The sequence below is a fragment of the Sapajus apella genome, unplaced genomic scaffold, assembly GCF_009761245.1.
Source record: "Sapajus apella isolate SASKATOON/1434 unplaced genomic scaffold, GSC_monkey_1.0 scaffold90, whole genome shotgun sequence".
In the NCBI taxonomy this organism is placed as follows: domain Eukaryota; kingdom Metazoa; phylum Chordata; class Mammalia; order Primates; family Cebidae; genus Sapajus; species Sapajus apella.
In genome coordinates this window covers 2690008-2705006 of record NW_022437030.1, presented here as the reverse complement: position 1 = coordinate 2705006, position 14999 = coordinate 2690008, and the positions used below count along the sequence as shown (strand labels likewise).

General features: G+C 54.2%; 1 protein-coding gene across 5 annotated transcripts in view; it reads left to right on the top strand.

The window, feature by feature from the left end:
* The window catches only part of ZNF423 (zinc finger protein 423), a 359366-nt gene extending 346130 nt beyond the window's left edge, over positions 1–13236 (top strand). For all 5 annotated transcript variants that reach the window (XM_032255644.1, XM_032255643.1, XM_032255647.1 and 2 more), the window contains one exon: positions 12546–13236. In XM_032255644.1, coding sequence (XP_032111535.1) covers positions 12546–12575 — 30 coding nt within the window. In that variant the 3' untranslated portion in view covers positions 12576–13236. The remainder of the gene's footprint in view (positions 1–12545) is intronic.
* The last annotated feature ends 1763 nt before the right edge of the window (positions 13237–14999 follow it).

Genomic DNA, 14999 nt, shown 5'->3' with positions numbered 1-14999 from the left:
TTGCAGGACTTGCGGCATTGAAACCTCTGCAAGGTGCAGGGCAGTGCTGTGTGGGAGTTGCTGCTCAGCGGGCAGGAAGGTGCTCCAGAAGGCTGGCTCCGATGTGGAGAGGCCTGGGAAAACCGGGCTATGGAGGACACTCTGAATAGCGGGAGTGCTGCTGGGAGGGAGATGGGGAGAGGGCTGCAGTGTTTGGGAGCCTGGCAGAAGGTGGTGGCTGAGGCTGTGGGCGCCAGCGAGCACCAGACCATGGCGGGCCATCTGGGCTGTGGTCAGGGACCGAATGTGTTCTGGTGTGGGTGGGACCCGCCGGGGGTTTTAAGAAGCAGAAACCCTTCTACAGCCCTGCCTTCTCCAGGAGACAACCCGGATTGTGCTTCATGTTGTTTTCTCAGCTTTTCTTTGCCAGGAAGGGGTCCTTCGAGGAGCCCTTGCATCCTGGGCAGGTGGGGCTGCTGGAGGGACCCAGCAGGGGGTGAACATGGGGCAGGTCAGCTGCATAGGGTGGGGAGACAGAACGCCAAAGTAACAGTGACCAGCCTCTTACCACTTGGCACTACATGGTCAGTGTCAGGACTGGTGTGTGTGTGTGTGTGTGTGTGTGTGTGTGTGTGTGTGTGTGTGTGTATGGGATTTGAGGGTATCCCTGAGTCCATGAGTGTGTACCTGCATGGGGTTGTGGGGTAACCCTGCGTGTGTGTGTGTGTGTGTGTATGGGATTGTGGGGTACCTGTGTGTGTGTGTGCATGGGATTGTGGGGTACTTTGTGTGTCTGTGTGCATGGGATTGTGGGGTACTCGTGTGTGTGCATGGGATTGTGGGGTACTCGTGTGTGTGCATGGGATTGTGGGGTATCTGTGCGTATGGGGGTGAGCACATTAGGGAGCAGGGGTGTGTGTATGTGTGAGATTAGGGTATTCGTGTGTGTGCGTGCATATGGAGTGATGTGTGCACAGTATTAGGAACCCTGCCTTGGCAGGCTGCTTTCATAAGTACCCCAAAGGGCTGTCCCTCTACTATGCCTACCCTGTCCTTTTCCCCATGGGACACCGTGGAAGGCGGAAGGGAGGGCTCTCAGGTCTTCTGAAGTAAGGAAGGTGTGGGGGATCCTTATGGTCCAGACTAGTGAATGCGGTCACGTGGCACACTCTGGCGCTGGTCCCTCCAGATGGCCCATGGACAACCCCCGAGACAGCCGTGCTCAGCCTCCTGGGTGGCTCTAGTAGTGGGAGGGTCTGGTCTCCCTGCACACTCCTTGGTCTCCCAGGTTTGCCAGCACCTGGCGCACCCAGAAACACTTGGGCTGGCTGGGCAGGAAATACCCATGAGGCAGCAGAACCCAGGACCTGCAGGTGCTTCTGCTTTCACAGAACATCATCTTCTACCCTTACCCTCTTTGGCAGAACGTAACCACACTGAGTCCCACATCCCAGCCCCTCGGGTGAAGATTCAAGTAAAGTCAGGCCATCTGCTGCTTAACGGCACCACTCCCCACCTCCCTGCAGGGTGTGTGGGGCTTCGAGAGACCCTCACCAACCCCAGAGGCCTCAAGCTGGTGGCCCGAGGGCCACATTCAACCTGCAGATTTGTTTTCATCATCCTGCATAGTGCTTTAAACATCAAGAACGTTTGTGGATTTTACTTCCTTTTTCCCCCAACTTTTATTTTAGATTCTGGAATACATGTGCAGGTTTATGACATGGGTCTGTTGCGTGACGCGGAGGTTTGGGGTATGACTGACTGCATTACGCGGGTCGTGAGCATAGTACCTATAGTCGCTTTTCAATCCTCGTCCCTCCCTCCCAGCTCTTTTATTTCCCAGTGTCTGTTGTTCCCAACCTTATGTCTGTGTGCGCCACACGGTGTTTAATTCCCACTTATGAGTGAGAACAGGTGGTATTTGGTTTTCTGTTTCTACATTAGTTAACTTAGGATAATGGCCTCTAGCTACAGCCCTGTTGGTGCAAAGGGCATGATTTTATTCTTTTTGATGGATGCATAGTGTTTCATGATTATGTATGGACCAATTGTTCTTGATCCCACCCACTCTTGGTGGGCACCTGTGTTGGTGTCATGTCTCTGCTATTGTGAATAGTGCTGCAATGGACATATGAGTTCCTGTGTCTTTTTGGTGGAATGCTTATTTGCCTTTGGCTGCACCTGCAGTAATGGGATTCCTGGGTCGAACGGTAGTTCAGTTCTTAGTTCCTTGAAAAATCTCAGAACGGCTTTCCACGGTGTCTGAACTAATTTACATTCCCACCAACAGTGTATAAGCATTCCCCTAAGAAAGTTTATATTTAAAAAAAATCTACATTTCCAGTTTTCTTGCAAAACCAGCAGCAACACTGGGCCTTCATTCCCACGTGACAGTCATTGCCAGGAGCTGACAAGTGCTGCCTCTTCTCAACAAGGTTTGCGGTCTCAGGGCTGACACAGACCCCGCCGGGTCTTACTGCTCTGCACCTGGCTTGGGCTGCACTTGTCCACAGTGTGAACCTGACAGCACCCGCACCCTAACCTTCAGGCCTCCATCCAGACGCGCAGCTCCATGTGGTCAGAGGAATCCTGCCCGCTGCAGATAGATCTCCTGGAATGCACCATTCTTTTTCACGACATAAACATGTTCCGAGCACTGGTACCCCTGCCAACTGGTGCTTCCTTCTTCCCAAACTGCTCCACGTACGTGATCTTCTTTGACCCACACTAAGAGCAGCAAATGTACTTTGAAGTAGATGAGAAGAGTGAACCCTCTTTTGGTTTTGAGAACCTTTCCACCCAATACCCTTTTTTTTGAGACGGAGTCTTACCCTGTGGCTGAAGTACACTGGCACAATCTTAGCTTACTGCAGCCTTGAACTTTTGGGCTCAAGTGATCCTCCCGCCCCAGCCACCCGAGTAGCAGGGACTACAGGCACACACCACCACACTCACCTAAGTTTTATTTTTTGTAGAGATGGGGTTTCACTGTGTTGCCCAGGCTGATTTCAAATGCCTAGCTTCAAGTGATCTTCCCACCTTGGCCTCCAAAGTGCGGGGATTCTAGGCGTGAGCCACTCACCCAGCGTCAGTGCTGTTTTTCCTGGAGTTTCGTCACTTCCACCTTGGGCTCTTCCCAACGCTTTGCAAGAGATGTACTTGATTGAATTCCTGGCGCAGCAGCATCGGGTTGGGGCCCCATCTTTTAGGGGTCAGCTTCAGGCCCTTTTAGAGCAGGAGACCGTGCGCTAATTCATATTTGAGATGAGCTATTCCCTGGGGGCCTGGTTCCAAGCAGGCTGCTGTGGTTAGAATGGACTTCGCAGTGGCCACAAGGTTGAGATCGGTGCAGCAGTCCTACCCAGGAGTGGGCCAGAGGCCACAGAAGTGAACCTGTGGTCACCTGGTATGCTGTGGCTGGGACCTCTGATTTTCAGTCCTTAATCTGCTGCTTGGTACCCTGTCCCCAAGGGGCTTAGCCACCAGGTACCCCACCCTCTTTGGAGAAACAGCAACAGCAGCGGATGTCACATGAACTCAGGACTCAGAGTCAGGCGTGGACTCTGTTGCTGAGGAGGGGCAAGTCTGTAAGCGGCCCTGGCAGCATTCCATCTTCCTTTGCTTGTGACAACACCATAAACCTCTCGTTTCCCCTTGCACACTGCTATCTAAAGTCTCACCGCTCACCCGATTCTCTGTTCACAAACAGTGACGGGCCTTTGCATTTTGAAGTGCGGCTCCTGTGAGTCCCCTGTCCCTCCAGGGAGGTATGATTAGTCCCCTTGTTTTGTTGGGTGACTCTGAATGGGAGCCTGTTTATGGTCTGGGTTCCTAATAGAAGTTCAGTTCCCTCCTAATAATCTATTCCCTGGTGGGTTTTATTTCCAAAGCATGGCAGTATAGAACCTGCCCCCTTGGGAGTTTATTGGGCTTTTTTCTTCCCCACACTGTTTTCTCCCACATTTTCACGCTAGGGAAGAGTTTCCCGCTCATGGAAATGATTGTTGATCGGGCCAACTGATTTGGTCATTTGTGTCCTGGCAAGAGGGGGTTCACAGAGAGTGGGGGGCACTCTCTTTCCTACCTGGGCTCCATAGAGCATCTGGAGAAATGGAAAACCGGGATCCAGTTGGCTCCAATAAAAGGAGTCTGGGTCAGAGGCTGTGCAGATGTGGCTTTTTCTCGAATGTCACCATAGGTGACTCAGGTCGCTGCATCAGCTTCTGCTGTTGGTTTGGCAAGGAAGCTGCAGAACCGCCACCCCAAAGCCAATCCCCTTGCTCCTTGGAAGTTGGACTCTCCCTCTAGGCTGGGAGTTCTGGGTGAATTGAGGCTCTCACATAAGAGACAGCTTCCCTGGCTGAAGTTGCAATGCTCACTTCCTGCTGCTCCGGAGTGGCAGACGACAGGCTGTCTCACTGTCTCAGAGGCAGGGACGGGAAAACCTCATGCACATCCCATGCATGGAAGAGCTGCCGCTCCCTCTGCCATAGGACATCTCCGGGCTTTGTCGAGGGCCAGTGGGTCACCAGCTTCACTCTCAGGCCAGGGATGAGTGTTACACCCACTTCAGCAAACCTCGCCCTGCCCTCTGCATAAGCGAGGCAAACCCCTGCTTGCTGGGTGGGGGCCACGGGAGAAGTAGGGTGCATCCATGTCATAGCCTGGACCCCGGGGGAGTGGCTACGTCACTGGGTAGGCATTTAGAGGGAACCTTGGCCATCACTCACCCCTAATTTTAATGACGTGCATTAGCTAAATTGTGTTCTGAGTATTCATTCGGCGCTGTTTATGGTGTGCTCTCGAGTATGCTTACCGTTTGTCAGAAGTGCAAACTAGCGAACATATGAGCCTTTAAGACAGGCCATCTGTTCGTCTTAGACCCTTGGATGATTGTCAAATGCTTCTAAAAATAAGTGCTCACAAGCAGAGAGGGGCTGCCCAGGTGATACACAGCAGTTAGGGGAGGCAGGGCTGCCTGTGTCTGTACCCTTTCCAATGGGAAAGAAAGAAAGTGTAGGGGAAAGGGGAAGGTTTTCCAGGGAACAGGAGATGGGAGCAGAGGGAGATGACAGGAGAGAAGGCTCTGCTGATACACCTTTTTGGCTGGAGGCGTGAGCTTCTCCCTGTGTCTTGCCTCTCCTGTAACTCCACAGCTCAGATACCTTCGATGGCTCCCCATGGCCCAGATTTAAGGGCAAGCTGCCTCGTCTGGCATCAAGGAGCCTCATCAATAAGGCCCCCGCCTTCCTCTCCAGGCTGGTCTCCCTGGCACATACCCTGTGCTTCTGCCAAGCTGAATTATTCATTGTTCCCCCAACATATGCTGCACTTTTCACATCTCAGAGGCAGAACCATGCCGTGGTGAAGAGTGGGCCCTGCAGACAAACTGCATGGGTGCAGACCCAGTAATGCCATCACCAGCGGCAGGACCTGGGCCTCTCTGCGCCTCAGTTTTCTCATCTGTAAAATAGGGATGAGAGTATTTAATGCACAGGGCGGTTGTGAGGCCTAAAGGAGTTCATATGGGTGGAGGTTGAGCATGGTGCCTAGCACACAGTGAGCCCACGATCAGTGTTAGCTGTGATCATGATCAGTGCCATTCCCACCCTCGTGCTGTTGTCCGGTGATTCATTCTGCCTGGAAAGCCTTCTCTCCAGCTCACACACACACCCAGTGCAAATCCTCACCCGGGCTGTCTTTGAAGGGCAGCTAGAGGGCCAGCTGCTTCCCTAAGCATCTTCTATTGGAAGTCCTCTCTCTATAGTCCTTAAAAGACCAGGATTGTGCCTCACTTTCTCTCTTCTGTCCACTGCACAGGGCCAGGCACCCTGTCTGCTAAGTGAATAAATAACGGCACCCAGCGTCTCCCCTACCGAGCACGAACGTGGCTGCCATCTTAGCCTAAAGGCCTACTTTTTCCCCTGGAAAGGGAATCTGTCAGTGGTGAAGGCGCATTCTCGGGCTTGTTCCCAGCTCCTGGAGAAAGTGCATTGTAAAGCCAGCCTTGTGAGAGCTGCTGAGGCTGGAGCTTGTCAGGGAGTGGCCAGTGATGGGCAGTGCGGAGAAAGGGGATTGGCCACAAGCTCTTTCCCAGCCAGAAATCAGAGTGAGGTGATATGCAGGCCGGGTTGTTCGGCAGGTGGGACCGGGAGAGCAGGGTGGGATGTTCTGGGTGTGGGGGCTGAGTGTTCCTGTGCCTTCATATGCTGCAGGGACTCAAAGACTCAAGGGCCAGAGCCACAGCCTGGTCTCCAGAGAAGAGCCAGGCCTTCTTGTTTGCCTCTTCAGGGTCTATGAGTCTGGCTATCATCATCCCCACCATGAAACTGTGAACCCCTCAAGGGAGTGTGCTGGGACTTCTCCACCTGCCTGTGCCATGCCCAGCCGGGGGCCTGACAGACAGAAAGTCAGTGGGGGCCTGACAGGAACTCAGTGAATGTCTGTGGTAGAAACGGATGGATGGATGGATGGATGGATGGATGGGTGGGTGGGTGGCTGGATGGGTGGGTGGATGAGTAGATGAGAAGAGGGACAGGTCGATTGGTGAGTGGGTGGGTGGATGGATGGATGGTTGGATAGATGGGTACGTGGGTGGATGGGTGGATAGAGGGATAGATGGGTGGATGGATGGGTGGGTGGGTGGATGAGTAGATGAGAAGAGGGGCGGGTCGATTGGTGAGTGGGTGGGTAGATGGATGGATGGTTGGATAGATGGGTACGTGGGTGGATGGGTGGATAGAGGGATAGATGGGTGGATGGATGGATGGGTGGGTGGGTGGATGGGTGGATGGATGGATGGATTGGTAGATGGGTAGGTGGGCGGATGGGTGGATAGATGGATAGATGGGTGGATGGGTGGATGGATGGATCGATGGATGAGTGTACACCTTCTCTATATACTGTGGAGTCTCCCTGAGGCTGTCCTCCCCTACAGGTGTGCAATTCTGTTCCTGAGGGTGGGGTGGAGAAAGCAGTGATTTGTGGGTACAGGTTTCTAGCCAGCGGGGTGGGAGGGAGTGAATAATGATGCCTGTTGCTCCAAGGGCAGGGCCATCCAAAGTTCAGCCATCTCAGGAGCATTCTTAAGATCTTGCCAGCCCTTTGGACACACAGAGAGGGAGGGGGATGAGTATAACTGGTTAGTCCATTAAACCTCTATTATGCCTGGTCCCATGGAAGTGGCAGGGAGCAAACAGTCCCTCTGCCACGGAGCACCCTGCCAGCTCAGGAAGACCAGCACAGAGACACCACCATGGAGATCTGTGGAGTATTTACTACAGCCAGACCTAGGGTGTATGTGGGCATTATCTCCTGAGTCCTCAGGGAGTCTGTATTGTGTTGCTATAAAGAAATACTTGAGGCTGGGTAATTTATAAAGAAAACAGTTTTATTTGGCTCATGGTTCCGTAGGCTGTACAGGAAGCAAGGTGCTGGCATCTGTTTCTGGTGAGGCCTCAGGAAGCTTGCAGGGATGGTGGGAGGCAAGGGGAGCTGGTGTGTCACTTGGGGATGGAGAGAGAGAGCAAGGAGGCACCAGACTTTCCTTTAACAAGCAGATCTCATGGTAACTGCAGGGAGGACACCACGCCATCCATGAGGGATCCTCTCCCATGACCCAAACACCTCCCCTAGGCCCCACCTCCAACACTGGGATCCCATTTCAACATGAGATTTGGAGGGGACAAACATCCAGACCCTATCAGCATGTTAGGAAGAGGGCTGTGTTATTAACTACCCCCAAAACCCAGAGATCAGGGAACTTGCCCAAGGCCACATGCCAGTAACTGGCAGAGGGAAGATTCAAACCCAGGGCGTAGGCCATCTCGGCCCACTAAGGCTTCCTGCCCGCCTTGGGGTCACCGGGGCAGTGGCCAGCACCAATGGGGCACTTGCTAAGGACCAGGCAGGGTGCTAGGACTTTACAGGCATTTTGTCACAGAGTATCTGGAAGCCAGGAGGGGCAGCTAATAGGGCGTGTAGAGAATCTCTTATTGATTCATGCAGTCGGCATGCTTAAGCCCCTCTGGTCTTTCCCACTTGACATGGCGAGGGGTAGGTGTCAAAGGGAGACCAGGCAGGGTCCCACGCCTAAGTGACAGAGAATGGAGCCAAGACCTTGAGAAGTAATCCTGGGCTTTAGACTAGGGGGAGGCACATAGTGTTCCTGTTCGTGACTGTGTTGGGCACAGAGGTGGGCTGAGCTAGGGCCCCCTCCTAGGGCGGGTGAAACCAGCATCGGACCCCAGCTAAACCTTCAAGGAGCCCATTCATTCAAGTGTGTGGCAGTGCTTTGGGAAGCACGGTGTAGCCTCCAGGCTCCGTCCTCCAGCCCGCTCCTTCCATGCACAAAACGTCACCCTGGATTGGGTTCAGGATCAGGATCATTTTGCTGCTGAATTCCCAGGGACAAGCATAGTGGCTCATTGGCTCAAAGAAGAATGAATGAATGAGCAACCATGTAAATGAATACTGGGCATCATTCACTCTCGAGAGGCTGAGGGTATGACGGGAAACCAGGTCCTGAGTGCTCTGCTGACAATGTGCACAGAGAGGGCTCTTTTTGTGGGTCTCACCAGGACCCGGGCTAGGCCCGCCCCCAGCACAGGCAACACACAGGTTTCTGGGCCCAGTCCCATGCCACCCCCTCGGCCATCACTATCTTGTGAACCTGGCCCCGTGTGCCAGGCAGAGGCTCCCAAAACAGGCTCTACCAGACACCTCCATCTAGGAGAGCACACAAGCTCTGGCGAGTGGATGGATCGAGGCTGCAAACCATTGCTACCCGCCCCTCCTGCTCTTCCATTTTATTTTTCTCACCTGCTTCTCTGGCCCACACCTGTGTCTCCCTGGCAGGCAGTGAGGCTGAGTGGATGCCAGGCCTCCCTCTAGGCACTTTCCAGTCCTTCCCTGGGCCCCTGTCTCCACCCCCGGCCTTTGTGTGGTGGTAAGTGTTCATCTGTGGGGTGGGTAGCATCTTTATAAATGATTTTCTTCCTTCTCTAAAGGGGCTAAATATAGCACAAGCATAAACAGAGAAATAGACATTAAGGCAGAATGCCCTTGTGAGAACCATGCGGGGTGGAAGGAACTCTTTAAGAAGGTTTGCTGAACCTCCCCACGTTCCTCAAACCACAGCTTCTGGCCATGGGGGATGGAGCGCGGGTTCTTTCAGGGTTATTGAACTGTGCCGATTGCAGTGGCTGCCCAGAGCTGCCCTGTGGCCTGGCGTTGGGCGACTGGTGAGTCTTGGGGACAGGGGTCCCACTACCCACTCTGCCTGTTGACACTGGCCTTGGCCTGTGGGAGGCCGGTGCCCTCCTTGGCTGAGCACCTGGGCTCCTCTGTGCCCCCCACCACCATCACATACACTGATTGGGTGCCCTTGACCAGTTTCCCTAGCTGAGCTGCCATCTGCACCATTAATCCCACAAACGTTTGGGTGTCTGTGTCTAGCCCCCCTAAATCAGGCCCCTCGAGGGGGTGCCCAGCTGGTGACTTCCCCTCCCCCTCACCGTGCCAGCACAGAGCAGAGCATCCAGCAGGTGCTTAATAACATAGTGCTGAGTGAATTCTGGTGTCTGGTCCCCTCGGGGCATCAAGTTTTGACATTTCCATCTGCTGTGACATTCTGGGCTTTTGTTCCTGTCACAAAACTTCAGGGAAGGAAGTTTTATCCTTCTGTCTCAGAGCCCTCTAGGAGGAAGTTCTTTCTTGAGTCTAACCTCAGAGCCCCTTGCTACTGCTATTAAAGTGAGCAGGCGCACTGTGGCTTTTCCTGGGGAATGGCATAGGTATTCTGGAGTTTTCCTAACCAGTGGTCCCAAGCGTGGGTTCTAGCCTTCAGCACGTCTGCTTCAGCAGTGCCCAGGTGAGCCAGTGTGGAACATGTATGTCATACTGACCCCAATCTTGACATCCTGGCAAGAGGCTGCTTCATTCTGCAGAGATCCCAGACATCCCGTGCCCATGTTGGCAGTGGGTGGTCCTCGAGGATTTTGTGGAGATGGAATATCATGTCTGGTTTTCTGTGGCCTGTGGAACAAAGTCCATGCTTGTTGGCACTCAGGGCCTCCACTGTCCATGTGCCCACCAGCTTTCCTGTGACTTCTGTGCTGGGACCCATGTCTGCATCTGCCACTCGGATTCCAGTTTCCACACTTGTGTCTCTGCTGTTCTTTCCTCTTGGAATGCCCTCTCCCCTTTCCACATATCCACGTTCTACCCATACATCCATTCATTTTTCCTTCCATTGATTCATTCACAAATACTGTCTGAGTCTCTACTTTGTGTCAGGCCCTAGGAACCATAATTTGAGGACAAGAACCCTTCCTCATATCCCCTCTCTTCCTCCACCCCATCCTCCCCTTAATAAAGGATGACCCAGCCACACCCAAATAGCCTGGGCTTTTGACTGGCGGTTGGCAGGGTGGGAAAGTGCAGCTCCTGGGCAGCTGTGCCTGCTGAGCATTGGAGGCCCAGGGGCATGGGCAAGGCAGTACACGCCCAACCCTGGGTCCTGAGAAAGGAAGTGCCACCATGCTGTGTGCAGCTCAGCAGAGGAGGCCAGTTTAGCTCAGGAGAGGTGCCTGGCTGTGTGGGAGGTGGGCTGCAGGTACCTGAAGAGGTCTGCAGGGATGGGAAGTGATCCACGTGCCTAGAGGACTCTAAGAGCGGCTTGGTTGGGAGGGAGAAGGGAGGCGGGAACTGAGTCAGCAGAATGGTTTGCTGAAGGTTTGCTGAACCTCCTTGAAGCTAAAAGGAGGATGGCTGTGTGGAGTGTGGATTCGGCTCCCCACAGGACTAGCTGGCTGTCCCTGCACGAGTACAGGGAGAGGTGCCTCGGCTGGAGGGTGCGGGTTCCCATGGAAACCGCCCGCATCCCATCTGTGGCCTCAGACAACCTGCCTGGTGCCTCTGGGTCCCCCTGACCGAGGTGTCAGGCCCCGCTGGCAGAGGTGGCGCTGTATCTGGTGCAGAATGCGGGTGATCCGCAGACCGCGGGCCCATGGGGTGCAGGCCCTGGGAAGCCTGGCTCCCCTCGAAAGCCCCTGGCTTCCGCGGATTCCAGCCATCTGGTTCAGTGCCCGGTGCTTCCAACCGGGTAACGTTGGGCCTGTAATTTTTGCCTTCCTGGGCCTCAATGTCCTCATCTTAAGACGTCCCACCTCGCACGGCTGTTGTGAGGATTGAAACAGCGGTGCCTTTCACGGCACAGAGCACGCATGCCCGCCAAGCCCCGGCAGTGCGCTCGGCGCTGCGGGCATCTGCTGGGAGGCGCGCGGGCGCGGCCTGCCTCTCCCCGGCCGAGAGCTCGCGGGAAGGGTCGGTGACATCACCGCGGGGGCCGCAGCCGCCGCAGTGCCCGCCACGGGAAGGGGCTGTGCGGGGCCCGGCCCGGGCCTCTGGGCGAGGCTGCTGGCATCTCCTGGTCGCCCTCGCCTCGGACCCGAGCCCGGGAGAGACGCGGCGCCTCTGCTGACCCCTGGCGGTCAGCGGCACAGCTGCAGGAGTCGCCGGGCCCTGGAGGGCGCCGGGAGGGAGCCTCTCCCGGGGATCCAGGGTCCTGTGCAGCCCCAAACAGGCGCACTCAGCCCCTGGTGCATGTTGCCTCCTTTCTCCAGGTGTCATGAGTTGGAGCACCACCTGAGGCTTTGATGCAATGGGTCTGAATTTGGAACACGAACCACTGAAAAGAAACAAAAAGACTGGGTTTTCAGATGCCAAATCCCACCCCCAGCCCCAGGCCGCTGGATCCTGTGAAACAGATCAACCCTGCTGGCCCCCTCTGGCTGGCAGGGGGAGGAAATGCCATTGGCTGTAATGAGAGGGAACGTTTGGCCACAGGGTCCCACCTGGGTCCTGGATTCCTAGGTGCATTCGGCCAAACTGCACTGAGTCCCAGTCTCTGGTTGGGCCACTGCCATGTGACCAAGCAAGCAGGCTCTCGAGCCCAGCAGCAGAGGCTCCTCCCGCGTCCTGCCGGGTGACCCGTCCCCTGCCTGGGCCGCAGGCACAGCGGCCGCCCACTGCCTCAGCACGCCTGTGCCCGCTCGGGTGTTTCTAGGCCGGAGAGCTGCACAGCACATCTGCTGTCTCCCTCTGCTAGGCTTGGAGCAGCTACGGCGAGGACTGAGAGGGGGCGGTGAGGGCAGCCTGCAGGCGATCAGAGTTTCCTCCTCTTCATTAGAGGAAAAGGGAGATGGAGAGGCGAATGGGGATGTTTTTAATTCCTGCCTCCTCCCCGGCATTTCCCCTTTCCCTCCACCTAGCCAGTCCCCTTGGTAAGACCTGAATGGTCTAAAAAAAAAAAAAAAAAAAAAAAAAAGCCAAGAAACAACGTATTGGGAGTCCAGGTTGGCAGTATCAGGAACCGATCCCCAAGCCCCAAATCAACGTGGTGTCTTGGCAGCTGTGTCCCTCGAGCACTTTTTCCTTGTTGCATTTTGTTTTGTTATAATCGAGGTCCTTTTCTGCGGCTCCCGGCGTAAATGCACTGAGTGGGAGGGACGAGCATGCTCTCCATTCTTCTCCTTCATGTGTGTCTCCTTTCTTCGCCTTTGCAGAACCACACGATGAGCCAGCACGCACAGTGAGGGATCGCTCAACAGGACACCTCTCCGCAGAAGGCTTGCCGGAGACGCCGTGGGGAGGGCCATTTGAACATTACATCCAATCAAAGTGTCATTTGCAACCCAGATGTAAAACTCTAATGATTTGGCCATGAGGCGCTGCTATTATAAGCAGCTGGAAATGAATATTAATGGCAGAGATTAAAAGTATTCCATGCTCAGTATTTTTTATTGTCCTGCTACAGCTAGTGTGCTTTTAGAGTTTCCGCCGCAGACTACATTTCTAGAGTTAGAGAAACCTGCTTTTTAAGGCTATTGTCCTTTGTTCTTTCATGTATTATATTGATAGTTTTTAAAAAAGAATTAGTGTGATTTTTTTTTTCTTTGCTTCTTTTTTTTCTTTCTTGTTTTTCTTTCCCCCCCTTTGGTTAACTACTTTTTAATTGCAGTTCTAGGTAATTGTGCATCGTGATGTGATTGCTTGGCTATTGTCTGAATATTTCCTTTTAATTTTTTAATTAAAGACTAATGCTTTGATTGGATTTGCCAGTTCACCGGACAGTGATTAAAACTATGTAATGAATATAATCGGTTTCAGTGCAACTGGATGGTCTGCTTTTAAATGTGACTTAATCTGACTGCAGTAACTAGTACAGTTCAATAAAGGGAATCCATGCGATTAGCATCCGGCTGCCTGGTTCTCTCCTCCTCAGCCTAGGGCCGCGTGAGGGGCTGTCAGCTCCTGTAAGGGGTGTACCCCTACAAGTTCCTGTGAGCTTGCACATGCCCTTGAGGACCTGCACACAATAGACCCTGCTTCCCTCGGAAAACAAGCATAGTAACTTAATGCACGCAGACTGGACGGGCTGGCAGTGGCCACAGAAGTCAAAGCAGAAAACCTCTTAATGATGGAATACCCTGATCTTCCCACTCACAGATGGGGAAACAGAGGCCCAAGGGTAACGCGCGGCTTTCCCAAGGCCACGCAGCTGATCGATGCCCAGGCTCATTGTGGTGTCTCCTTGCTTTTCCCTTCAGGGTTGGCTTTCCCATGGGTTGGATATAGGCAGGCAAGTGGCTAGCCCTTCCCTTGCCAGGACTCCAGGTGGCATTTGGGTTCTGAGGCATGGAGATGTGTGGCCAGGACTGCAGAGCAGAGCCAGGTAGGAGCCGCAGGTTCCCAGTCATAGAGATCAGCAAGATGTGGAAACATTGAAACTGTGTCCAGGGCCAGGTCTGGAGTGAGGCAGGCAGGGGCCTGGGGTGCAGTATTTCAGGGGGCACTCATTCTCAGGGTCCCCTGCACTTGCAAGCTCTGGGAATGGGTGTCCTCTTGCATTTTACACTCTAGGCACCTTCCTTATCTCACCTACTTCTGGCCCTGCTGGTATCCCAGGGCCCACCCAGCAGCCTTGGTCTCCAGGCCTTCTCCGTGTTACCCCCCACACCTCCGTCATGCTGGTGCTCAGCTGACTTGCCAATCAGAGGCCGGAGCTTGCACGGGGAAACCCTTCCTTGCGAACTTTTCACAAGGGGCAAGGAAATTGGTTATTACCCTCTGCAGAGCGGAAATGAAACAGGCAGACAGATTGCACCTAATTATAATGTAATACTAAGTCACAGGCATGGAATTTGGAGCAATTATACACATCATCTTCTAGAAGACTCCCATATCAAGCGGCTTCTGATGACCTATAAGAGTTCCCCTTTCTTTTTGCCACCTCATGTAACATTCTCACATGGGCGGGGCTTTCTGTTTTTCAAAAGGCATTTTACACCTGTGAATCATAGAGCAGACCCTGCCAGTAGTGGGCCATTTCCTCCTGGACACTGAAGGCTGTGAATGCCAATTTTCAGCCTCTTGGAGACTTGGCTGTTTTGGGGGAAGACCTCAGGGTAGACACCCAGTGTTCCGCTAAGTGTGCCCACCCACGGACTGGGGCTGGGGCTGTGTCTGAGTGAGGTTGCCGCACGTCCACAGCAAGGCCTGCCTCATGGGCAGTGTTGGGACTGTCAATGGGACCAGTGTGTCCCGGGGACCTGCCACATCTCTGCCGCAGGGTCCTCTCCAGCTCCGGATCTATCCCAAACTCTGTGGAGCCCAGGTGAGAGCCCTCAGTAAGTACCAATAGAAGATTTGATTTGACGGTTGGTGGCGTAGGGCTAAATTAGTCACTGCCCCCATTAAAAATACAGCGGGGGGTTTAAGAGCTTTTCACGCCGTGTGGGAATCAGCAGCGAAGCCGGCTGATGCCTTGGGTAAGGAGAGAGGCGGCCTAGGGGACCGTGAGGTAATGAGGTTTATGGCGGTGGCAAGGCAGCCAGGGAACCCCACCGACTCCCCCCCTCACCCCAGCCCCATTGTTCTCCGGCTGGCTCTGCCCCTGCTGCTACGGCTGAGAGCCCCTCGTGACTTCGTGTAGGGAGGGGGCTGGCAGCGGGGACACT